The 26,521-nt window shown below is 30.3% G+C and overlaps 1 protein-coding gene across 4 annotated transcripts; it reads right to left on the bottom strand.

Annotated features, from left to right (window-relative positions):
- Window positions 1-554: 554 nt before the first annotated feature.
- Window positions 555-22,235, bottom strand: LOC106670694 (nipped-B-like protein). 4 transcript variants are annotated; one of them, XM_024228620.1, is made up of 36 exons: window positions 22,043-22,235; window positions 21,645-21,937; window positions 20,980-21,382; window positions 15,544-15,657; window positions 14,890-15,058; window positions 14,673-14,788; window positions 14,469-14,599; window positions 13,698-14,057; window positions 12,738-12,945; window positions 12,497-12,664; window positions 12,249-12,419; window positions 11,996-12,186; window positions 11,645-11,876; window positions 11,341-11,576; window positions 11,049-11,255; window positions 10,699-10,914; window positions 10,443-10,628; window positions 9,695-9,917; window positions 8,875-9,146; window positions 8,653-8,769; window positions 8,436-8,564; window positions 8,218-8,344; window positions 7,970-8,139; window positions 6,328-6,579; window positions 6,017-6,251; window positions 5,715-5,875; window positions 5,440-5,634; window positions 5,055-5,121; window positions 4,794-4,984; window positions 4,608-4,721; window positions 4,340-4,531; window positions 4,108-4,254; window positions 3,839-4,035; window positions 3,585-3,759; window positions 3,226-3,378; window positions 555-2,452 (listed from the first exon to the last, which is right to left on the bottom strand). In XM_024228620.1, the coding sequence occupies exons 4-36, from the start codon at window positions 15,605-15,607 to the stop codon at window positions 2,267-2,269; spliced, it is 5,958 nt and encodes a 1,985-aa protein (XP_024084388.1). In that variant the 5' UTR covers window positions 15,608-15,657; window positions 20,980-21,382; window positions 21,645-21,937; window positions 22,043-22,235; the 3' UTR covers window positions 555-2,266. The 4 variants fall into 4 exon arrangements, with proteins under 4 accessions (XP_024084388.1, XP_024084387.1, XP_024084386.1 ...); XM_024228619.1 differs by lacking the exon at window positions 22,043-22,235 and adding an exon at window positions 22,008-22,025; XM_024228618.1 differs by lacking the exon at window positions 22,043-22,235 and adding an exon at window positions 22,005-22,022.
- Between the last annotated feature and the right edge of the window lie 4,286 nt (window positions 22,236-26,521).

The raw sequence follows: 26,521 nt of genomic DNA, 5'->3' as shown, positions 1-26,521 counted from the left end.
TATTTATATATTCAAACCCATCTCATCTAATTAATATATATTTTTTATATTTATTTAATTTTATGCTATACAGCTCGTGATTGTACTTAAGAATTCAGGTGTATTTAATTACAATTTACTCGACATAAATTTTTTCTAAATTTGCCGATATGAAATTTATTGCCTTCAAATTCAGTAACACTTGTTGCTTATAATACATCTGGATTACAAATATAATTTTTGGAATATAAAGTTTGTGTATATACATTTATACACACAAACTAGATACATTATTAGAAAATGTATGTGGCCAACTTGTTTTTTTTGTTTGGTAAAAAGAGGAATAATAATATATATACTCTAAAAATGTTGAATAACATGTTCAGAAATGTTTGACTTTGTACACTTTTTAGTGTTTGCATTCCAACATTGTGTTACAAGTGTTATATTTTCATGTAATTAACACAACAAAAAAAGCACAATATGTTTTCACCATGGATATTGTATAAAAATGGTCCAATAATGTTAAAATGCATGCTATTAAAATTAAAGAAAAAAATATATACCAAGAAACACAAAATTTACAGGGGTAGGAAATCAAAACAGAAAGAAGATAAATCACCCAGCAATCAGTGTTTATTTGATGATTGCTCAACACCTTAAAAAAACCTTATATACACGTTTTCTTAAATACTCAACATGATTCATTTATTTTCAATTTTTATGTCCTGATTACAGTACCATATGGAATCTTTAAAAAAAAAAGAAGAAAAAAGTAAATTGTGATAAAGTTCCATTGTTTTACAGCTACATCTTAGAATTTCAGAACAAATCTGGCCATAATGGTGACAAACTTACAGAACAAACATGAAAGAATCGAGCAAATATACTGATAACACAGATTTCTACAAGAAACATTTCCTTTTAATCGACACATGAATCATCCTTTAAATAAAAATAACAATAAATTACAGTAAATCACTGAATGCCAACTCAAAGAGTATAATTAAATGGAAAAGAATAATTAATCAGTATTTTGCAATATAAAAACTTTCACATATTTATGCAATCAGCATTGGACATGTTACAATCAATGCTAACAGTTCTTGGAGCTTTACACTTTTACCCTAGTTCCATGTTGGCATTTAATATCAGTCTGAAAAAAGCAACTAAGCAAACAGAAATTTTTCTAACTGTAAGAAAGAATGGTGTAAATTAAAAAAGTTTGAATTACTTTGGAAAAAGAAGTATTCACTTTTTAGTCTTGTTTCATTTACAACCGATCAATATGAAGATTATATCAATATATACGGTATAAACGGAACAAGGCTTAAGTGTTCTTTTCAGAAAATGATATTAACCACAACTCTATATTAATCTAAAATAAATAATTGAGGTCATATTTACATATTTAAACACTCTGTGTCAACAAATTTTGAGCCACAAAACATAAAAGCATGGAACTGAATTATAACCAGATTAACAAACATATATTTCCTTTTCATTTTGGGAAGGGAAAGAAAATCATATTTCAACATGGAAAAGCTATTAACTGTACAAGGCAAAAATTCTCTTCTGTCTGATCTATTTCCAGAAAATGCGTATAAATTATTTTTTGTAGAAAAATATAATTTGACTTATGTATTTACAAACATCAATACTATAATGCACAATATGTGATTTGATTTAAACAATAAATATTTGAACAGGCAAATAAATACTACTCATAATAACAATTTAAACATTAAATTACAATATTATTCCACAATCACCAAACAAGACAAGATGGTAACGCCAATTTTTTTCTGCCATAATTTGTGAAACCAAATATACATAAATATTTTATACATTTTTTATTTTTAAATAAATTTGTACAATACGACTGAAAGAACATTTGTCTGTCTTTTATAATAATAATGCAAGCAGAAATTGAGAAAAATGGATATTTCACCGATTCTAATCCAAAAACTATAAGTCAAGAAATAAATTTCAAGTGAAAATGATTCAATAGTTTACAACTAAATTAAGTAATTTGAAAGATATTTAACATAAATTGAATAAAATACTTCAAATAAACAAAATGACAGAGTGTTCTTACAATCGAATAAACAGTCAATTGTGGTGTCATACTTTCACGAAATGGCAAAATTAAATTTTATTATTTTTGTATATTTGCTTCTTATTTCCTCTTTTTTAATAATTTTATACACCAATGTACACTGTGCATAAGTCCACAAGATTGCACATTCACTTTACCAATAAGTCATATCACAAGATCTTGGAATGCTTAAACTAAAAAGTCAGGATCACTGTATTCATTTTCACTGTCATCGCTACTTCTGAATTTCCTCTTTCGTTTGTGATGGTGCTTCTTGTGGCGTTCAGTCTTACGGCTTTTATGCCTATGAGTTCTTACTTCACCTTTAGAAGTAATGATTGTTAGTTTTGGAACTTTTGGTGGGTTGTTAGGATCCTGAAAAATAACATTGTTTTAATCATTAATATTAGAAATTAACTATGAAACTGATTCTATTTTTGAAAATCACCTCACTAATTTAAAAAAAATACATAGACAAGGAAAATTTGGCTGTACATTTATGTTAACACATTAACTGCAAAGGACGAATAATCTTGATCTTGGTAAGGCTTGGACGAAGAAACAAATTCAATTGTTACTGCCAAACTTTCAACCTATTTTAAGGTCAACGACAGGGCAAAACCATCTTAAATATATCTACAATTTAACATAATTAAGTTATTAATAGATGGTTTAAAATTTCTTCGAAGACAGACCCAGTCCCAACATTGCCACCGAGTGTAACACTACTAAAATTTGAAACCATCGATAAAAATTTAATTATGTCAATGTGTAGACATATTAAGATTGTTTTGCTCTAATGATGACCTTAAAATAAATAAAAAGTTTGGCAGTAACAACTTTATTAATTTTAATTATTTAAGCCATTTTGTATTATTACAAATAAAGGAAAATTTTTGTAGAAAGTAAAACTAATTTTATTTAACTACACACTTAAACTGAATAAACATTCTGCGGGTTGCCTATTTCATTTACTTAGCACTATACGGCACGTAAAAAATATAAAAAAATCATTAACATCATTTCTATGTACCAGAGAGTTCTTTAATAAATGGGTTTCTGTCATGATCAACAAAATGGCCAAGATGCGTCACCTTGTTTCTATACATTAAAATCATACATTAATTATAATTAAAAATGTAACTAACGTGTTGTGCTGCAGCAGCCTGTTCAGATTCTTCTGTCTTTTTTGCAATTAGTTCCCTAACACGGAGAACTGTCCCAGTTCCCTCCGAAGTATTTCGTTGAACATCGTCATCATCTTGATCGTCCGGATCCAAATTCATGATCAATGTTTTAAACTGAAAATAAATGCATCGACAATTGTTTACGTGTTAAGCAATTTTAAATATACAACACAGGAGGAAATGGCAATTAACAGATTATTTTTCATGAACACTATATTGGGCTAACCCCTAATAATCTTTGCTTATAGGTTAAGAAGAAACTACAAATTTATATGTTAAGATAAAGACGTCTTAATTTTTTGGAAATTAATATGATGTACCTCTAAGTATTCAGTCACCAGTTCTCTTCTTGCATCTTCATCGAGTATTCTAGGCGGTGTCCCTTCTTTGAGTTTCTGAAGTGTTGCTTTAGGGTTAAATTTTGAATTTGATTTTCTATTGACACTTTTATCATAAACTTTCGAACCATCAGTTGGTGAATATTGGGTAATTTTTCTGTTATTAAAATAAATGCAAATCGATTGTTATTAAATATAAAGAAAATATAAAATACATATTTTTGTGAAACACTTACGCATCATTAAATCCGTACAAAGTTTTTAGATGTTGTTTTAATACAAGTAGTAATAAGCATCCTTGAGAAGCAGTCAAACAGTGCTGAAGTATTGTCGTATCTTCTGGTATTCTTTGCAGTAGCATTTCCTCATCCTCATCTTCCTCTTCATCAGGATTTTGAGCTCTTTCTTCTTCTGTGTGCAAAGGAATCAATGCCTAGAAGAATGTGTAAGTATTACAAAACAATATATTTTAAATCAATATATTTTATAGCAGAATAATGTTTACCTCTCGAAAAGACTGAAGCAAATTTGTGCCAGTTACAGAAATAATAATATCTATATGGTGTATAATAAATAATGGTTCATCTTGAACTTGGTAAGGAAAATAAGCCATGTTATCTGCCAAATATAACATTTGAGCCAAACTGGTCTTCTAAAAAAGCATTAAAAAAAAGTTTTTAGATAAAATTTAATATGATGATTATACTGTGCAGTTAAATTCAAAATATTTTACATACTCCGTGCTCATCGAACTGTTTCAAGATCGACAACATTAGGGCTCTCCTCTGTTGTTTTGTTCTAAGAATTGAATAAAGAAAACCATTTAATGCCGAAGGCAGTTCTCCTTCTTTTAATCTAAACCCACGAACAGTGGATTCATACTGTAAGATTTTTTGTAATTTATATGAGAGTTTGATGCCTGGTTGAGCCTGAAATTTAAAAAAATTAATTTAACTACATTGCCTTATCACAAAATCTTAAGGGCTAACTTAGTATTTACTATACCTTCATATGAATAAAACCGGGATATTTTTTCTCAATATCCTGCAACTGTTTGTCTGCACAGCTGCTAACAGCTTTGTCATTATCTGTACTCATACAAATTAAGTAAGGAACGATCTGTAAATAGAAGATAAATTTTTAAAAAAATTCTTATGAATGTGTGAACAGGGGAGGTGGTATCAATCTAACCTGAACAGGATGAACTAAACCTTGTGCTAAAATAAGCTGAATAACTTTTAATGCAGAATTTCTAACAGATGGATGGGGGTGAAGAAATGCTTCCAATGTTTCTTTTAAATACAATTGTATTACAGTACTGGCCATCCCAGAAGTCACATCACCCATTTCCTTTAAATTTTCGGTTTTCGATAACTTTGCCCCTGTTAAAAAATATGAATCATTAGCTCAATTTATTAATTTAAATATATTTAATCAACAGTTAATACATACATTCTTGATCTTGTTTAATCATCTTTTTCTCTTCTTCTTGCAAATAATTTTCAATATTTGTCAGTACCTATAACATGCAAGGAATGATAAGTAAATTTGAACAACACAAAGCATACCATTATACAAAAACATTTAAAAGCATAGTAACAGATATGGCAACGTTAAATTGTGATATTAAAAGTATGTTCCAGGACACAATCACAAACCAGTTGCCAACTAATCCATGATTTATGATGCGTATGCCCGAACATCAACTGATCATGGATTCGTAACTCTGTTGGAATGCTTTTTTCCAATTTCGTACTACAGTTCTTCCAACAGTCACCAGAAATCATGCAATGATCAACCGAGGAAGAAAATGAATATGAGTGGCCTATTTTCTTACCTGCACTTTCATTGCCAGTGGAGCACTTTCATTTTTCAGATAATTATGGTACAAGGTTTTTAACTCTGTTCCAAGCATAAGTTCATAATGTCGAATGCAAACAGACCCGACAGCCTTTAATGTGTAATGCTGTGACTCTTCGTCATTGTGCAGAAAGAATATGAAGGTATTAAATACATCATCTTTAATAGTTTCCTATAAATAACAATTTGTTATAAGACGGGAATATATTATAAGAAGGTTTTTATGTATAAGAATGTATAGAAAAAACTTACAGGCAGTTGATCACCTATGACATCTTTATCCGTAAAATCAAAGAAACGGAGTAATAAACCAACTACAAATAATGATCTTCTAAAAAGGGGTTTCAGTCTTTGTAATGATTCAGGGTTACGATTACCACTTTCTAATAACTGTTTATAAGATGCAAGAAAACCTAAAATAATAAAATCATTTGTTTAATGCACATTATTGAAAATTAAGAAACTATATATCGTAGACTTACAATTAAAAACATTTTTACATGATTATTTCTATCAAAAATTTAAAATATACCATTCAAATTTTTTTTACTTACCATGATACTTCTTTAGACAATCCCTTATCAATGCAAAATTTCTAGTTACATTATTTACAATTGATCCTAAACAAGAAACACAACTAGAGACGACTGATGGGTCTTGTTGCATCATCAACTTAACCGAGTCTTCTTCCAATCTTGATAGAAACATTTCACTAGGATGTTCAATCAACGGAACCACTAGTTCAAGTGTTCTCGCGACACAACTGATAATTTGGTAATCCCCTTGAGTCTAAAAAATTTAATTACATATTTTATTAAACAAACTTTTTCTTTAAATGTTGTCTTTATTATAACAATATCTCTACCTGGCACTTTAATGATAAATAGGGTTGTAAAGTTGTTGCATGGTGTACAAGAAGTTGTGGCCTTATTTTGGCAAACAGGTAGAGCATTAATAGACAAGAAACAAGTCTTTGTGAATCTTGACCATTTCCATCAAGTCGAATGACAGTTTCAACTAAGCAATCAACTATTTGTTTGCATGCAACAAGAATTGTCTTGGGCACCTCAACAGCCACTTTGGTTGTTTCTTCCTTATCTTCACGTGGTTTAAATAGCTATAATAAATGATCAATTATTAAATTAATTACTCACTTACATTGATCGATTTGCTTGAGATCCCTACTAATTTGTCATAAATATTGTTGTGCATAATTTTTTCGATTTTTTCAAATTTCGACTTTTACCCTTATAAGAGCTAAAAGGAGTCGAAATCCTTACCTGCTAGCCCTGTTAGCTCTAGGGTGGGAAAAGCCTTATTGAAAGAGATTGTTAAGAAAGGGGTAGTAGTTGATTCCAAAAGTCAGTCTAGAACAAACTTTGGAGCATTCGATGTGGAAGCAGATAAAATTAATTTGAGGCATTGTTTGCTATTAAAGTTCGATCTCTGGGCATGGACCGGTGGATGCCTGTCGAAATTAATTAACTGAACGTCTCAACTGGGGTTCTGATGTTTTCGTAATGTAATGAGACAAATCAAAGACCAGCCTCTTTGTGGAATGCCAGATGAGCTTAAAAGCTTAAAAGCGATGACTTATTAGTAGCATTGGAGGGTGAGGATAAATTAACTGTAACTAATAAAGAGATTTCAGGTACATTGTATAATAATAAAAAGAACAATCCAAACTTGGGATTACATTGTGAAACTCAATTCATGTGTTCCCATTGAATTATCACACAGGAACAAGGAAGACCGCATGGCTTGTTGCACCAGAATAAGAATAAATTGGAAGGATTTATTTCATATTTGAGCATTGGGATGAGCAATGGGGTCCTTTACAAAAATGTTAAATGCCGAAGGACCGTTTGCAAGAAGAATGAAATGGTGCTGTTGACATCAGGACAATTGCACCATGTCTGGGGGGAATTTATTGGGAACTGTTACCATATAACTAAACCCTACAGCAGAGTGTGCCCAGTTAGAGTGGGGGGGTGCAATCAATTTAATGCAACATAAACACAAGTGTTGAAAGAAAAGGTTCAGCCATGATCAACAGACGCAACGTTTTGTTTCACTATGGCAATGCCAGGCCTCACAGAGTAAAATCAGTTCGGCAGGCAGTAGTTGCACCACTCTCCATAATCTCCAGATCTTGCCCCTTCCAATTTTTACTTGTTCATCTCCCTTGACCACTTAAAAGGTAGGGAATTTTTGAATGTAAACTCTGAAAATCGGACTTAGTTTTTTTTTTCTTGTCTCATCACATTTTTACAAAAGAGAATATTTCTACTACCAGAACAATGGTAGTATGTTATAGAAAACGAAGGAAATCATGTTTTGGAATAAAAAATAAAATAAACATATATTTTGAAAATTTTACTCTTTTTTTCTTCTGAATACCGAAAAAACTTATGCTCATATCCAATATATATGCGAAATTTTTTTACAGAACTATGACTATATTATTTTGCAATTTAGCATTCGATTTCAATTATTTTTTTACTTACACTTAAAAGCAGCTGTTCAAACCACTCAATACTGACATCATTTGATGCAGACACGACATCTGTGATATTCATGACTTTACGAACTAAGGCATCAGTATCCAAAACAGGTCTTTCTTTTACTGGAGTAAACCACATGTTTTGGAACACTTCTAGCACTAACTTCCGAATGCCTAAATAAAAAAATTAATGAACATAATGTTTAACGTTTAATATAATTCAATACACAATATTTTTGACATTAAACTTACCATCTTCATCATTAACTCTTCTTATTATTTTTACACAAATTTCAGGAATTTTGGGGAAGTCAGGGCATTCAATGCAAACTTCTTTTAGAATTTTAATTACTCTTTTCCTAACACTCACTCCAGTATCCTAAATTAAAAAATAAAATAGTTTTTTTTTTTAAACAATTTTTAAAACCACTTATGTGTTTATGTGATTTAATGCAACACAAATAACATACCAATATTCTTGCTGACAACATGTCATAATAAGTTGGAATCAATTCTGTCCGGCTAAGAATGAACTTTCCCACTAAATCGACTGCAGCCTCTCTCACAGAAGTTGAATGATCCAAAAAAGAATGGCTAACCTTTATAACACAATAATTTATAAATACTTTGTTTTTCTAAGACAAACCACAATTAAAATTTAAAAAACAAAAATAAAAAAAGACGTACTCCCAATTGCATTTCCTTTAATCCCAAAACACTTGGGTCAACTTCCACAATGGATGTCAAACACTTCATTGCTTTTGTTCTTATTAAAACAGATGTTTCTGTAAGTACTTTAAGAATCTAAAACATTAAGTAAATTACATTTTATAATGTTGTACATTTGATAAAACATTTAATTTAAGAAAGAGTTCAAATTTAAAACATAAAGTATAACATTTGGCTTACATGTTTTAAGTACACGTCAAAACTTTGTGAAAAAGGCCTTTTAGACGCTAAATAACGGGCAATCAGTTCCGCACTTCCATAATCTATGTAAGTCTGCATAACCTGAGTTTTTACTCCATCTGCAGAAACGGAGTCTTCAAAAGGACGGATTTTACTCAGCAAAAAGCGTTTCTTTGACTCGTTAAACTTATAGGTGTCAACAGGGTCTTCACTAGATTTGGAACAAATGCCTTCGTCTTCACTCGTCGTCTGATCCTCATCGCTCGTTTCAGCTAAACATGGCAGAGATAGAGTGTAAAATTATGGCAATATTATGTTAATATTTGCTGAACAAATTGTTATTACAGTTTATAGAATTTGAATTCAATTGAGCAACCAAACTATATGCTTTTATCTGGCTTTAAAAAAGTCAATTTTTGTTCGACTAGTTTTGTTTTTCTGCATTAGTTGGTGTAAAGTATTTCCAATTTTGAGAATTGGAAGTACTCAATAAAAATTTTGATCAATTTTTTTCTTATTAAACTAGATGTTTTGTACGTCATTTGTAGGTAGGTGTAAAGGATTTGAAATGTTGACCACTGGAAGTGCATGATTTAAAAATGAGAAAAACAAATTTGAATGACAATAATTAGGGGCAAATTTTTTACAAGATATTCAACATCATGTAAAAAATGAGCAAACCCTTGTCAGGGTGCCAGGGCTCACATGACAGAGGGGCAACGAAGAAACTGATAAATTGACCAAGGAAATTCAATGAGGGCACTATTATATTTTACAATACCACACATCAATATTTATTTATAACCATAAAGCAATTTACCTCCTTTCCGGCGGTTTTTCTTTTTCCGTTTAGAAGACTTCTTAGACGGGGATGATGGAGACATGGAAGACACACAATTATCCTGATACCATTGAGCAAGATAAAAGTGTCTAGCATGGGTTAAAACCGTCTCAGTCTGTCCACGAATTGCAAGATAATCAAGCAGCACCCTCTGAAGGAACTGCATTCTATCATCGTCATTAGTGACTTCCTTTATTTCACCCTATAAAAAGAGAATTTCCAATATTGTGTTTTACTTAGCAATTAATGAAGTTAATGAATTTTAGAGCATAATTTATGTCTAAATCGATTTGCTAATACTACCAAAGTACTACTAATAATAATAATATAATGCTTTATTAGTACAAAAAAGTTTACAAAACAAAACATATGCCTTAACATAAAATAACGGCATGGATAAAAACCGTCTGCCATACTACCAAAGTACTATTAAAGTTAGTTGATGCATTTAACTCCTGTCTATGATTTAAAGTTAATGATATAACAATAATCTGTGAATCATTTTACAATCTGAATCGTGGGATTAATTTTTTTTTAATCTAACGAATGAAAGTGAGCAAAAAAATTGGAAATTAAGAAAGAATTAGATTGGTAAAACATATTAAGGTGATTTTTTATATCCATGGAATACACATTCATATTCATGGCACACATACTTAATTCAGAAATAGAACACATCACCTACTTAGTCAGCAAATTAAGAAAAATAGTTTTTTTTTAATCTTACCTTGCACACCCCTTCATCATCTTTCATTTCTTCAGTTTGTATATCTTTTATAATTTGATCAATCGTGGAACGTCGTAACTGAGAAGTAACAGCATCTTTTCTTAGCCTTGCAGCGACTGCTCCAAGATAATCAAGACTGGCGACTCTGAGCGACATCTCCAGCGATTTGTTTACAAAATTATTGACCTAGAATCAACAAATTTGTTACAAATAGTTGCAAAAAAATAAAAAAAGCGATAAAATGTGATGTGCTTACTAATAAATTTCCTAGAACACTCAGCATTAGTTCAGCAGCAGGCCACTCGGGTTTATTGACAGTAGTTAATAAATCTTGTACAAAATTTTCGAACAGAGGACGATAATCAATTTCTTCGCTTTTACTGCTACATTTTGTCAAAAATACATACAAAAAATTTGATGCAGTATTTCTCGCCGATTTAAATTTACTAACGATAACAATGTCTGGATTAAGCTAAAAAGGAAAAAATCAGTTCCAATTTTATTTATTAAAATCAAAGTTTTAATTTTAAAATGATTATTATTTGGCAAAATATTGTGAAATTGTTCAAATAAAATGAAAGTTTAATTTAATTAAAAATTCGTTACATTTGTATCATTTTTGGCATCCAGATTTGGTGGCAGAACAACCATGCACTGAACAAGTTGTAACACCAAAGCAGTTAACATCTGAATGTACTCTTCACTGCTAAGCCTATAAGAACGCAAGCTTCTTTTACTGCTGGGGAGACGAGCCATCGATGCTAAAATGTCATCCAGAAGCAATTTTCTGTGTTTTTCATACTTCGAAAAAATCTTAAAAATAAAACAATATGTAAGTGTACATTCAATGACAATTAAAAAATAAATAGACATATAAAAAGTCAATTAATTGATTTACCGTTGTAACCAATTTAAGAGCAGCAAGTTGCAAATCGCTAACCCTTTCAACAAAGAAAGGAGATATTCCCATGGAAGATGCATGAAGCACAGCATTATCCGTTAACTTCTGAATGTCCATTAACTCAGCTAGCAGAGATACAACTTCTGTCAATTTGGTGTATAAAGATAGTACACTTTTCTCCTTGACTTCCTTGTTACTATTTCTTTTCTTTCGGCCCGGTCCAACAAATCCATCTGTAGCAAGTATTGACAAATATTTGTAGAATCAAGGCTAGAAATAAAGGGTAAAACATGTAACTTACCTTTATCTTTGTTCTGAACCCTGTATACTGGATCATATGCAGGATATATTGTATTATGAAGTTGAAACTTTGTGAATATAATAATTCGGTCGATTACGTCCTCTAGATAAACTTGTTTCTGCATATTTGGGGATGTCAATATATAAAGTGCAGTTAATGACGCATCAACTGCTCTCATGACTCGTTCCATGGCTAATTCGACGAATAGCTTTCTCTCATCTTCACCATCATTCTGAAAAAATAAATATAGAACATCAAAATGTTATTACTTTTAACTGGATAACATAAAAAGCATTGGTTCATTTTAATTTAATATATTATCACTTGTAATGGTCAATAATTACTACTCACTGGGTCGGATATTGGAGAAACCTTTGCACCATCTCTAATATTCCGTTCCAATATGGTTAGTAATTTGGTAATTTTATCACTTGGAATAGACTCCATTGCACCTAAAGTATTTAGTTTAGCCGCTTCGCTGCAGAGATCTTGCAAATGATATTTAGGTATGAGTGCTTCACTTGGGCAATCACCCTCATCACCTATAAAATTCCACAAATCAATAAATAAAATCTATCAAAGAAATAAAAATTAAAATAAATACCAATTTCTGCTGTTATATCAACATCTTCGATATCCTCAAATATCCTTTCTAAGGATTTATTGAACCTTTGATACGTGTTTGTTTCCATCAGTTCTTCCACGCTAAGTTTCTCAATTACTGGCACCAATTTCTTTTCAACTTTTCTTAGCTTTGGTTTTGGGATAACAATATCTATAAATGAAAAATTCAAGTTAAGTTTTTAAATAAAGCACAATTTTTATAGAGTACAATCTTTAAATAATACTTACCAACTTTCTCATCTTCTGATTTTTCATCTTTTTCCTTTTCTTTTTCTTTCTCTTTTTCTTTGTCTTTTTCATTGCTTCCAGTCGATCTGGTATTTCGCTTTTTTCTTTTATTTCTTTCAGATTCAAGCTTAATACCATCTTCCTTATCGGCTTTTCCAGAACTTTTATCTACATCAGATGAATTTACAGATACAAATTATTTATAGTTATAATTGGGGAAAGAATAGAAAAACTTAATTACCCTTTTTCCTTTGTAATTCACGTTCTTTTTCCCTAGCCTTAAAAATTTTACTTTTGTTTTTAGGCTCTTCGTCACTTTCGGGTTCATCTTTAATTTTATTCTTATCTTTGTCATTATGTTCATTGTTTTTAATTATACCCAATTTATTGGCTAAAGAGGGCGATTTTTCAGCAAATTCTTTTAAGCTCTGTTGCATTAGTGCCTGATCCTAAAAACAAAAATAAATAAAATAAAAAATAGTAACATCAGAAATAATAAATCATTAGTAAAGACTACTATAGTACACACATAATGTACTAATAGACAATAATATACCAGGGTATTATAATAAAAGTAAGAGAAAAAATCCTCAGAAACAGTAAGTTACAAGCAAAAAAAAAAGCAATGTACTATGCAGGCCTAATTTTTCATCCTAATTTTTGCTTAATTCAAGCATCAAAACTATGTGTCATATATACACCAACCTAAGTGAGTTCAGTGACCTCTACTGCCCTTGGGATGTACAATCACGATTTGCATTTTACAAGTATCGTAAAGTTTTGCCTAACCCCATGTACAAAAAAATCCAAGATTTTTCATTCTTATATAGTCAATACGTTATTTGATTAATTAAAAAATAAAAACATAATAAAAAATACTTTGTATGCCATGTCTTTCAGCTTTTCCCTTGAGCTAATACAGTGGTTAATAACAAACAACTAAAACCAATAAAATTCTAATCAGTATACTGTTTAAAATTTACTACATTGAACATTTACAATATACACCCAATTTTACAAATTTTAAAATAAAAATAGTGCAAATTATAAAATGGGTAAAGTTAAATCTAGCAAACATCTTCTTCATAACAAGTACACGAATATTGAAAATAAAATAGTTATTTTTAAAAACTTTTTTTAACGTATTGCATGTCCTAATTATTATAAAACTAAATGCAAGATAAATTTTAATAGTACTAACCTCAGTAGACAATCTATTTAACATAACGATTGGTGAACTTAATTTACAGTTAGTTTGCCTCGTCGTTCTTTGTGGTGTTTCTGGTCCTTTACTGATTTTCTCTTTATCTTTAATTTCTTTCTCAATATCAAAATATTTTTCATCCTTAATTTCAGTTTCCTTGAAATTTTGTGTACTGACTACAGCAGCTTCAGATTTTGATCCGGCAATCTGTTTAGCAGCATTCGTTTCAAAATCGTCAGAAAGTGCTTTAATTATACTCTCTTCAACTTTCTTTAAAGAAACATTTTTGCTTGTTGTTTTCATTGGTGAAGGAATTTGTTCGGTTACAACTCGATCAACAACAGCAGCAGCAGGCTCCTTATAGTAAAATAAAAATAAATTTATACAAGATAACATAAAAGAATTAAATATAAATGTAATGTAAAATGAAAAATATATTTCTTTTTCAGTTTCCGTTTAATGATCTTAATTCAATACTAATGAATCATTTGAAACTCTTTGCCAATCCAATATAACAAAAATTATTCATCCTTTTAATCAGAAAGTGTTATTTTATTGTTCAATAGTGTAATATCTCAGATTTATTTATTAATCTTATAAAAAAAAAGCCACCAAAATATAAAACTGTAGTACTGCTCAAAATGCTACATTAAACATAATTTTTTAATAGAATAAAATGTTACTACTGTAATATTGATCATGTATGTATTTATGGCTCAATTTTACTTTTAAAAAATGTATATTTATATACAACTTAGAAAAACTTACCTTAACTATCTCATGTTGTGTTGTATTTACACAGGGACGCGTAGTAGGGGTAGTAGGTAAAGGCACTATTGTGGGTGTACCACACATTTGAGTGACACTAGGGGCCATGTTGGCTTGTTCTGGTGAAGTTCCTAATACAGACAACATAAAAATTGGTTTGCAAAGTTGTTTTTAACAAATTCAAAAAATCTTGTTAAAGCTTACCATTGAGACCATTGAAAACACCAGGGTCACGAAACAAAATTGCTTTCAAAAGTTCAGGAATATTTTGTTGATCAACATCCACTAGATCACTGTTTGCATAATGGTCCTTCAATTCACTAAAATAAATGCCAGCTCATGTTAGTTATTACTTTTAGAAATATTCCAATTATAAAATTCTAAATATTTTTAAAAATTGACTTAATGGTGGAATTCTTACATATTAATTGCAGCAGTCTGGTTAAGCGACTGAGTCAGTTGAGGGACTAATGCATCATCTCTTAAGCTTAACAAGATATTTGCTTCTTCAGCTACACGAGGATGAAACAGCAAAGACTTGTTGCTCATAGTTTGAGGGAGGGGTGAAGGAAGTGGCATTTCTGGCAACACTGAAAATCAAATGTTTAAAATGTCAACATCAGAAATTGATAATCCTCAAATATAATAATTACAAAAGTATTATTCGGTTAAAAAAAAGCAATGTACTTATGTTTAAACTACTCATATTATTTTTTGCTGATATTTTACATTTGTAACTTAGCACAGTTAAGTAGTTTACACTTAAACCATACTGCATTAATGACACTACACCAATTTTTTGAAAATAGACCAATTATTTTAAATTTGTGGTCAAACAAGCAGAATTTTAAAAGATCACTAAGTTTATTTCTTATGGATGGAACTTGAAACTTAAAGGAAAACATCTTTCAAACCTCCATGACTGTTTCTATTATTATGCACATATAAACGTATGCATGCATGCACACTTTCTTGTGAAAGATGGGTCAGAATCTCAATAGCATAAGCAATTGACTTCATTTATTAATACGAACAATCCTAATAACCATAAAAATGCATAATTCACTGTACTTACAGTCAGTAAGACTTGAAATGCCTGCCAATGTAGTTATTGGCACACTCGGAATTTCACCGTTCATTCTTAAGTTACTGAAAACATTTCTCCTCAATGCCGTTTTCTTACTACAACCTGGAAAAAAAGAAAAAATATGTATTATTATATATAGCCTATGTGCAAATCAGGTAGTAAGTAATTAAGTGATTTATCATTCAGATTTTAATCATAGATCAGAAAAAAATTCTAATAACTTTTTTGTTCATGACTCACATTGAATTGTAATGAGTAAAATTTCTTGAAAATAAATTTAAATATATTGTCAATTTATTGGTATTTTATTTATTTCACTTGTCATTATTTTCATTTTTTATAGTAAACTAAATTATGAAAATAAATTTGAGATTGAAAGTTAATGTTACAAGCAGGATTCGAACCCATGACTTTCGAATATGTACTCCGATTCTCTACCATTGAGCTATACATTCGGCCCCCTGGGAGACCCCCGAGACTCAACCTACAACTATTTTGAAATTTCTTTCTTCTGTCAGTATCTTTTTATCTCAATTTTTTTTCTCATAATTTAGATAATAGATTTAATATTTTAGTAATTCTCATACTAGATTTAGATTTACATATGGCCAACATATATTTGTAATGCAGTACATATTTACAATAGAATAAAATCAAAATAATGCTCAATGATATGATCTATTTTATGTTTGAGTTATATTTGTCGCTGTGGTCTTTCATTACAAACAATAAAACCGGCAACTTTGGGCTGAAAATGTCAATTCTGTTTAAACAACATAAATAAATTATTAGAAGGAATCATTTTTGTTAAATTGTAATCTTGCTATTATATTTGAATGAAAAATCGTTTTTGTTGTTGTATTTTTAGGAACAAAGAGGAATCATGCATCAAAATGGTTTGCATTAAATTATGTTCTGAAATATAATTAGTGTTATTATAGTAAAGAAACCATAATTTATAGCCTACATAAATACAGCATGAGGAGAATAGGTAGTCTCCAAAACTATCCAAAAAAATTTTGTAATTCAATATTTAACAGAATGGATGGTAAATAACTGATAATTGAACATTTTATTGGTTCTAATGGTCAATAAACAAAGAATAGTATAATAATGGAAATATAATTCTAATGAACTCCAAGAATAATTGGTACTATGGTATCGGTAATTTGGAAATAGTACCACAGTTAAGTACTGTAAATATTTTTTTCCAATCCTCCACTCCATCATGCCTAATGGAAACGCCATACCAGCAGTAGTTAAGTACAATTATAGTGAATCAGAGAAAAAAAAACTAACCTGCTGAATTAATATTAGCTTACAATGTAATCTGCGAGTATTACTAATGTTTATTTACCTTACAAATTTCAGATTACTTCAATTGAACATTGAAAAATTATGTGTTGTCCAACCGATTACAATAAAAAGTTTAGAAAAAAATTACGTCCGAGAAAAATGCATAACAAATGAACAATAAAAACAAAATAAAACCAAACAGGTAAAATTGTAATAACAAAAATCAATACGTCAAATTAGTCGTTAACATTGCCAATCCTTGTGCACTGTTTTAGTGTCAATATTGTGCTTGACTTTCATTTTAACATTATAGATAAAGGTCAATTTTTTGGTAAGGTGGAATATACAAATAAAGTACTAAAGTACACAATTTAATAGTAATCAATTAGCAAAAAAAAATTGGATTTCATGCTGACGGAATTATTTATGTGTGCAGTTTATCATCCCTTTTTTATACAAAAAAGAAAAATTAGATAGTATAAATTTGATTGAAACATAACGGCATGCCGTCGTTTAAGGTTTTAAAAAGTGTATTTGCACTAGTATATTACAAAGAATTATCGAGCATAAATGAATGGAAATGAGCAAATGGTTTTGAACCAAATTAATTCTTACAATAATTCAGACTGCAAAAACCCAAGATAGGCGATTCTCATGGCCTGCTGGTAATTTATTGTAAATTGTAAATGTACATACATGTGCAGAATTGAGCTTATACAAATCAGTAATCAGCAATATAAGTTTATTATAGTAGGGAGCACAATTTTATATGTATCTCTCTTTTTTTTTCTTTTCTTTAAAGCAACTTGCAATTGACAGTTTTATGACATTTTTAAATAATTTACGTGTTAATATTATATTATGTATTATTTTCATGTGTTTTGGGGTAAATTCAATTTTTTTTTCTTTATTTTACATATTTTTATTGCATATTTTACTAAATTATGGGAATTTTAATATTCATTTAAAAATTTTAATTAGCGGTTTGAATGAATGTAGCATAAAAAGTAATATTGTTGTTTTTTATTTTTACTTTAGAAGCATCCTATTTAAGTTTTCAGAAACCCAGCCCCAAACACCGTCAAAAAATAAAATGCAGTAACAAAAATATTTGTAAAAGTCGCACAAAAATCCTTAAAGGAAAGCTATCCAAATTTGTGTCTTACTCATCAGTCTGTTGTTACAATATGACTATAGGCAGCATAATATTATTGAGAGAATTTCTACAAAATAATTTATTAATTGGTGTTGGTTCTTCTACATCCAATAAAAAGTCAAAAATCTGATGAAAAAAGTACACATTATTTGACATTTATTTCAGCACTCTTTTACAATACCATGTGTAATTTTAAAAAAATAAATAAATAAATAAAATAAAATGTCAGTTTATTGAGATAATTTGGGTAGTTAAATCAAGCATTAAATAACTAGACGCAGCCGGAGGATAATTCGACAATAATATAAAAAAGAAGGTTGAAAATCAATGGACTCTAAGAGCTAAAGAACATCTCTGATAACTAGTTGTAGATGAGGGATGTGGTCCAAAGAACAAAACTTTTATAACTTGGCCAAACTTTGTGCGTATATAATTTATAAAGCAGATTTATCAGAGCAAATTTATGGGAAAAAATATAAGAGATCTGGATTCCACATCCACCAGACTCAACGTTAAACGTATATTGTTGTGAAAACTACACATAACAATAAATTATATTAAAATAATTGTAATTTTAGGCGTTTAAAAAGACCTTTTTATCAGCCAAAAAAATTAACAAGTTTATGTGTACTTTTCATAAATTTGCCTTGAGGAAGCCAAAATATATATGCCAAAAACTTGGTAAACTTATATATATTTATATATATTACTTATATAATTTTAATTTTCTCCGATAAAATTGCTAGTTGTGGAACGCTACTTTAGTAAGATACAAATCCATTTCAAGACCTGATCGTTGCCATTTCAATTTTGAAAATGTAAAATGTCATTCCCAATCATTTTAAAGAATGAAATTAGTTTCAATTTGGTTTTCTTTGCATTTTTAAATTTTCTTCTTTTAATCATACCAACTTTATTTTATTTTTGTTTTATTTTCATATTAAATATTGTACTAAAAATAAAGATATATCATGACTTTTTTTTTACACGACAATCCGCTCCCTATTTATAAATGTTTTTATGAACTGCTCTGTCTTCATGTTTTTTTTTATGATTTTGTATTGTAAGCAAGTAAACAAGAAGCAAGAATTTAACAAAGTTTTTGGTTCACCAGGTGCATGACAAAAACTGTGTAATACAAATGGAAAATACCAAAAGGCAGTATACGTAAAATTGCATTAAACTATGACAACATTTGTTCAAAAATACCTTCACATATAGGCTTAAACTGAAAGAATTTATAAGGGCATCAGCAACCGCAACAGTTTAAATGATCATCACCGTAAGGTAAAGGTTCCGGGTTCGAATCCAGAGGCCCTGCATTCGAACCAGACATACTTACAATTTTTTTTTTAATGGCACCCTTGGGGTTGAGATATGACCTCTAATATAGCGAACCCCATTAAAAAAAAAAAAAAGTGTGCTTGATGATAACTATCAATGAAGGGTTTAGTTCAACCACAAACCAGCGCTTTCAAAAGATAGTACAGTAGTAATATACACATATATATTTTTTTTAACATAAATTTGCCTTGATGAAGGTGAAATATAGTGCTATATGCTCATCAAAATTTAAAACATCATGTCATTCCCAATAATTTTGAACAATGAAGATAGTTTCAATTTTGTTTTCTTTGTTATTTTAAAATATGTTCTTTCAATCACATCAACTTTTGTTTTTGTTTTATACTACACATTTCACTAAAAACAAAGACATATTTTGAGTTTTTAAAACACAAAAATCTGCTACCTGTTTATCTTTTTATGGACTGGTCTTTCATTGTTGCTGCATTTTTTTTAACATTGTGGTGGGAAGAATAATTTTGTTTTTAACCAAATTTTCAAAACAAGTGGTGTTGCATCTGATGGAAACTATGAATTAAGCATACAATTCATGACATAATCCTACTACTAATGATGATGATGATGATGATTGCTGAATCCACTGATATTCAACTTTTGATGATGGGAGTTCCACTAAAAAAAACCATCAAACCTCGAAAATTGCAACAGCAATTGTTCCTCGGCTTATAAATCGGTAACGTACACAAGCCAGCCCTTTCCAAAGATAGTTCTTACAGTACAAACTGTATGATCTTTTGAAAGGGTTAATAGCCATACTCACCCCACCTTCAACAATTCTACACGCAAACCAGAACTGTTATATTACATACATATATTTTTTGCATGAATTTTCCCAGAGGACAGCAAAATATATACCGCTGTAAGCTCAGCAAAATTTAAAACACCATGTCATTCCCAATAATTTTGAAGAATGAAAATAATTTCAATTTTGTTTTCTTTGTTATTTTAAAATTTGTTCTTTCAATCACATCAACTTTTGTTTATGTTTTATATGTATCACACATTTTACTAAAAACAAAGACTAATTTTGAGTTTTTTATTAGACGAAAATCCGCTACCTGTTTGTTTTTACGAACTGGTCTGTCATTGTTTGCAGCTTTTTTTTTCAACATTATTGTGGGATATAATTTTGTGTTTAGCCAAATTTTCAAAATAAGTGGTGTTGCATCTGATGGAAACTATCAAATGACAGTTCATGACCTAATCCTACAACTAATTATGAAGATGATTATGATGATTGATGAATCCACTGATATTCAACCTTTAACGATGGAGTTCCAACAAAAAAGTACACCAAATCTCAAAAAAATCATGAAGGTGGAGGTTCTTCGGCTTATGAATTGGCAGTGTATACAAACGGTTTGTTGCAAAACCAAGAGACCTCGTATAAATCATACCGAAGAGCGGTTATCATTGCATATAAATTTTGCTTGGACTAGTGTTAGTGCAGAATAGCTGTACTACAATATAAAACACCAGAATCTTTGAAGATTTACAATGATGATAGGGCTGGGGGAGAGAGGCGTTAGCCTACGCACCGGCAGTACTCGATTAATTTAAGCTTTCGACGTTTTTGGTATAAAATTGAAATGAAATGAAATACTCACTGTCAATGTAAGAGGAATTTGCTCAGAAGGTGTAGAAAACGTACTGAATATTTCAAAACGTAAACAATTGTCTCTGGGCATTTTCGAACTGAGTTGACCAACTAGAATTGTGCTGTAGTTATCCAAGTCGGTCTTAATCCACCCGGAACTGTGAATCGGGCCGATGGCATCCAAGTAGAAAGAACAGATACACCTCGACGGAACGCACGCACAAACACAAACAGTACGCACAGAAAAATAACTATAATAATTAAATAAACGTCCGAGTTGGAGAGAGTCCGTGGAGAGAGGATAAAAGGAAACCGACTCCAAAGGCGAAACGGTTCCTTTCCGTTACGAATTTCCGAGGAGGTAGATCCGCGCTGTGCCCCGTTCGGTTCTCCTTTCCCAACGGCAGTCAAAACTGTAAACAAAAAACAAACTATAAACAAACTGGAAAAGGAGGGCAAAATGATATTTTCAATTTCAAAACACTAGGAAGGTGAAAACCTCTCAGGCTCGGCATTGGATCGAGTCCGGCTCCCGGGTGATATTAATTCGTTATTATTATTCGCCCTGGTCGGGAATATAAAACATATTATATTCCAAGGGGAAAATTTGAAAAGACAATGATAAAACGTCGAGTTTACGGTTTTTGTGAACCGTTTTGTGGGTCATAAACTAACCTGCAAGGCGTTAAACATTCGTCGATCTCGGTTTCCATCTAAAATTATTCGTGCAGCCTTATTTAAAAGAATTTCCCAAACTCACCGGAGTCAAACTAATCCGCCTCTACTGTTTTCATTTTCTTAGAGTGGAAGTGAAAGAATCGAAAGCGACTCCTGGAGTTCCGAGTTATTTTGTAATCAAAATCCAGTCATTATTTTCAATCCGTTTCTATCGCTTTTATCGGTGGAGTTTATTTTTTAATTTCCCACTGAATTCTCACTCTCGTCCGTTTTAAACACAGTTTCACCGGCTGTAAACAAAACCGAATTTGTATTAAATTAGTACGAGCCGAATGTAAATAATGAGAAATATGCGACCACTGTCATGGCAGACGAGAAGAATTGAAACAACAAACCGAATAAACGCCGCTCAAAAACAGTATGGCGGCAATGCCGTCTCTTTCGAAGTCGGCCACTCTCATCCCGCTTCCCGTTTTCCGACCATCCGGCGACAATTCACTCAAACATCATCCCGATTTATTTTAGACGCCCTTTTTACACGAATACACGGTCAATTTCGACCATTTACACGTCGGATCACATTTAACGGACGATTTAAAAAAATATATATATTCACATTCTATTATTTATTTTCCCTTCCCATTTCCCTCTTTTTCCGTACGGGGGGAAATATCCATCGTCCGGCGTATCTCAACGGTTCATGACCTCTAACTTCAAATGAGCCGGTTCCCTTTGTTTTTAAAATTAAAACTTCATTTTATAACGAAAAGATAATTTCCTCATGTTTCCAACGGGGAAAACGGTATTTTTCTGAATGTCGTCATTCTTCTCGGCCGTGAGCAAGCGGCCCACGAAGTATGAAAAACGATGGGGGCACCCATAATCCCTTCCTTCCCTGGCGTATACAGTGGATTTCCCTCATAATTAACATTTCCCAAACATACCAATATAAACAAATGTTATATAATTGGTGTGTTTGGATAAGGAATTTAAGAAAAAAGTTTGTAGATATTAAGGACATTTATTTGATTTAATTTTAAATACATATTAAAACGGTCTTTTGGTTTTTCTTCTACTGCTACTAATCTCATTTCCTCATATCTGACAGAACTCAGAGAGTTAAAGCTTCAATTCTATCTCCTCTTATCTCTCAATTTCATCTGGTGTACCCCAAGGCTCTATTCTAGGACCTTTACTCTTTTCCTTGTTCCTAAATGATCTTCCATTAGTTCTCGCAATTTCATGTATATGCTGATGACAGCTATACATTCTAAGTAGTCTCACACGCTCTTTCACTCTTTCTGTCTCCCTGTTCTCACTTGCACCTCACTCTGCCATCTCTGTATTCGATAACACCACAGTACAACCAACATCTCTGAAGCTGTCTCTCTGCTCAACCGTGATCTTCATTCCCTCAATCAATGGCCAAGTAATAATGGCATTATTTTAAATGCTAACAAATCCCAGTTCTTTTAAAAAAAAATTAATTAAGATTGCATATACCCTGTTCATACCAACAGCTCCACCATTAATTTTTATCCAAAATTAAAAATCTCTGGGTTATTTTTAACACCAAGCTTATATGACCTGACCATGTGAGCTCTTTTATTAAAATCTACTCTAGCCTCCCTTCTCTTGACGCCTTAGGTTTTTCACCCCAATGAAAACTAGAGTTCTTCTTATTAAATTCCTAATAATTCCTTTATTCTCTTAGACACACAATTTGCTCATCTTCTTTTCTTCCCTCTTCCTTTTCTTTTTTTCCCGATTCCTTTTTTTTCCTTTCATAATGTGATTTCATAATTTGATTGCAAATAATTAATATTTTAAAGAATATATTATTGTCATTATTATTTTGTATATTTGATTGTACGTTTCATTATTATATATTTATAAAACTTAATTTATTTATAATATAAGTACATGTAAGGGGGTTTAAAGCCCTATTCGTACTTTTAAAACAAATAAAACTAAGTTTATAAGCGCATAGAATGCTAAAATTGCTGGACATTAATATAGGATATGTGGTCTCTGGTTTATTGCAGGATTGATAAGCAATTTGAAGGTAATTAGCAGATTGAGAGCCTAAAATAAGTGAAGACATAGCGTTACAGTAAAAGAATATATTAGGGATTTTATAAGAAGAACTTTTGTTTTCTGTGGAATGAAAAAGCTAAAGCATTAAAGAAAATGGAGGCTTGAATAAACCTTTTTAAAAATAGAACTCATATACACATGCCATATAAGCTCAGAGTTAAAAATAATGCCAAGATTTTTAACTTTAGGACAAAAATTAAAAGTGAATTGATTTTTTTTTTACCATTGATTGAGAGAATGAAAATCACGGTTGAGCTGAGAGATAGTCAGAAATGTTGCTTGTACCACTTGGAACGTAAAACTGAATGTGTACTTGGAGCGTAAAACCAATGCAAGATCATTTAGGTATATAGAAAAGAGTAAAGGTCCAAGAATAGAGCCTTTGGGGTACACCAGATGAAATTGAGAGAAAAGAGGGGATACAATTTGAAGTTTTAACTCTTTGAGTTATGTCATACAAGTTTTTTATATAACATTTGATTTTTTTGTACAAGGTTTTAAATACATATTTTACAAAATAAAAAAGAAATGCAACAAATTATAAATAAAATAAAGTTGTACAAATTAAATTAATCAATATTTTTTAAATAATTAAAATCAATACATTAAAACATCTTTTAAAAAAAATTTAAAAATAATTTTTTTTTAAATTCATATTGATTTAAAATTAGAAAATTTAAACCTGTTTCTTTGAGCTAATCACAAAGCAGCATAAGATTTATTAGTAGTATACATGTTAATATTAAATTATATCTAGTCAGGTACAGTTTATTTTTAGAAAGAGGAAAAGTATTTGTTTTATATAGATGATAAAAATGATAAGTATGAAAATAATTGGTCTATACTAAAAACAGAAAAGTAATATATATTTGTTTCAAAATTACGATTATTATCAAATGTGATATTTAGGTACTTACATGTTTTAACAAATTTTATAGTCACCATCACATTTTTTATCTCTTTGTTTCAAACAACACTTGGAATGATTCACTAGGCTTAATTTATAACTTGTATTATTTATAATGATAAAATGTGTTAACGATATGTTATTAATATTACTGGACAAGTAATTTGATGCAAAACAGTTTTTTTATGTTATTACATATAATATTTATATATTTTGTACATATTTTTTTTTAAATTATTGCATAGAATTTGAAGGGATGTATTATCAAATATAAAGGCAGTATTGTCTGCAATACAAAAAGGTGCAGAATTTAGAGGAATTTTAATTTTATGTACAGAAAGAATATAATAGGTACTATAGCTATTCCTTGTGGGACACCATCTTTTAATGTTAAATTATTACTATGACTATAATTTATTTTTTCAAATTGTTTTCAGTCTTTAAGGTAAGATTTGGAAAGATCAAAGGTAGTCTGCGCCATCTTTATTTTTTATTTTTTCATCTTTAATTTAATTTCTAATAAGATATCACCATCTATACAATCAAAATCCTTGGTAATATCTAAAAATATACCAATTACTTTTCTTTTTTCAAATTTTCCGCTTTTTATTTAGTGATATTAAATAGTGCATAAGGTATTGAAAGAACAGATTGAAATCCATATTGTTTATTTGATATGACGTTATTTCGTAATGTAAAGTCTTGCTGGATTTTTGCAGCTTTGAGTACTCTATAATCAAGGGTGTTAGGGATCTTTGTTGATTAATCCACAGTATTTAATACAATAAACAAAAAATTATTAGATAGCCTAAAGAGCATTGAAGCTCTGCAATTTACCAGGCATATTTTCAAAGTAATCTTGCAGATAGAAAGGTAGTAGTAAAAGTGGGAGGTCTTACAGTGGGCCTTTTTCCATTGATAAAGGAGTTCCTCAAGGGTGTGTCCTTGGGCTGATTCTTTATAACATCTATACAAATGATTGCTACAATATGGTTGTCACTGATGAGCAATTTTCATACAGAAGAGGACCTAACCCCTGTTGAACTCCAGAATTAATAAAGCCAATGTCAGATCATAACCTCTGTTTCATAAATCCCATCATTTTAGCTTTATTATTATTATTTTTTAACTAATATCTAAAACTTGCAGAAAGTTCTTGGCCTTAATCATAATTTTATTTAAGAAAAAATTGCCATCAATTTGTTTGATTTGCTAGTAGTACTGAAAAAATAGTATTTATTGGTGAATGTTAGAAGTCAATAAAAAAAAAAAAAACCAAAATAACAGATAAGTGTATAAAAGTTGATGATAAAACTATAATAACCATGATAAAAAATTATTACAAAGTTGAATATTCAAATCTTCCTAATATCATTCTTAATAATAATGTTATCCTTTTTCATGATTCCGTGGGAAATCTTGGTGTAAAATTTTCCTCTGACCTTCCTTGGTTGTTGCATATTAATGACATCAACAGAAAAGTTTTCTATTCCTTATTTTTCCTAAGATGCGTGGGGAGTTGTTTGAGTACTTTGGTTTGTTCAAATCTAGTCAAAACTCTTTTCCTCCCCTACTCCATCTTCTGTTTACCGTTGTTTATTTTTTTCCTTGTCTTTTATTCAAATATCTCCATTAATTATCTGTTTTAACAATTGTGCTCATTGCACATGATCTCCCTCCACGTTCTCATAAACTGCTCAAAAATGTATTGCAATTTATTAGAAGTTATGTTTTTTACTGAAGGAAAATTTAATTAAGGAATTTTGAAAAATAACAAAATAAAATATGTTTATTCCATAATTTTGTTTATTGGACACAATATTTTTTTTAAACAATTAATACTGTGTATAATGTCCTCTGCTAGCTAACA

The sequence above is a fragment of the Cimex lectularius genome, unplaced genomic scaffold (genome assembly GCF_000648675.2).
Source record: "Cimex lectularius strain Harlan isolate CLEC.00 unplaced genomic scaffold, Clec_2.1 scaffold235, whole genome shotgun sequence".
Classification (NCBI taxonomy): Eukaryota; Metazoa; Arthropoda; class Insecta; order Hemiptera; family Cimicidae; genus Cimex; species Cimex lectularius.
This window is presented reverse-complemented; position numbering and strand designations above follow the sequence as displayed.

Bases quoted from the DNA above. Each gene is read 5' to 3' on its own strand.
- LOC106670694 (XM_024228620.1), bottom strand. From the start codon at position 15,607: ATGAACGGTGAAATTCCGAGTGTGCCAATAACTACATTGGCAGGCATT. The intron at 9,147-9,694 runs GTAAATTGCTTT...TGCCATGTTTAG, and splicing joins GAAAAACCGCCGGAAAGGAG to CTGAAACGAGCGATGAGGAT. The intron at 5,876-6,016 runs GTAAGTAAAAAA...TTATTATTTTAG, and splicing joins TTGTCTAAAGAAGTATCATG to GTTTTCTTGCATCTTATAAA.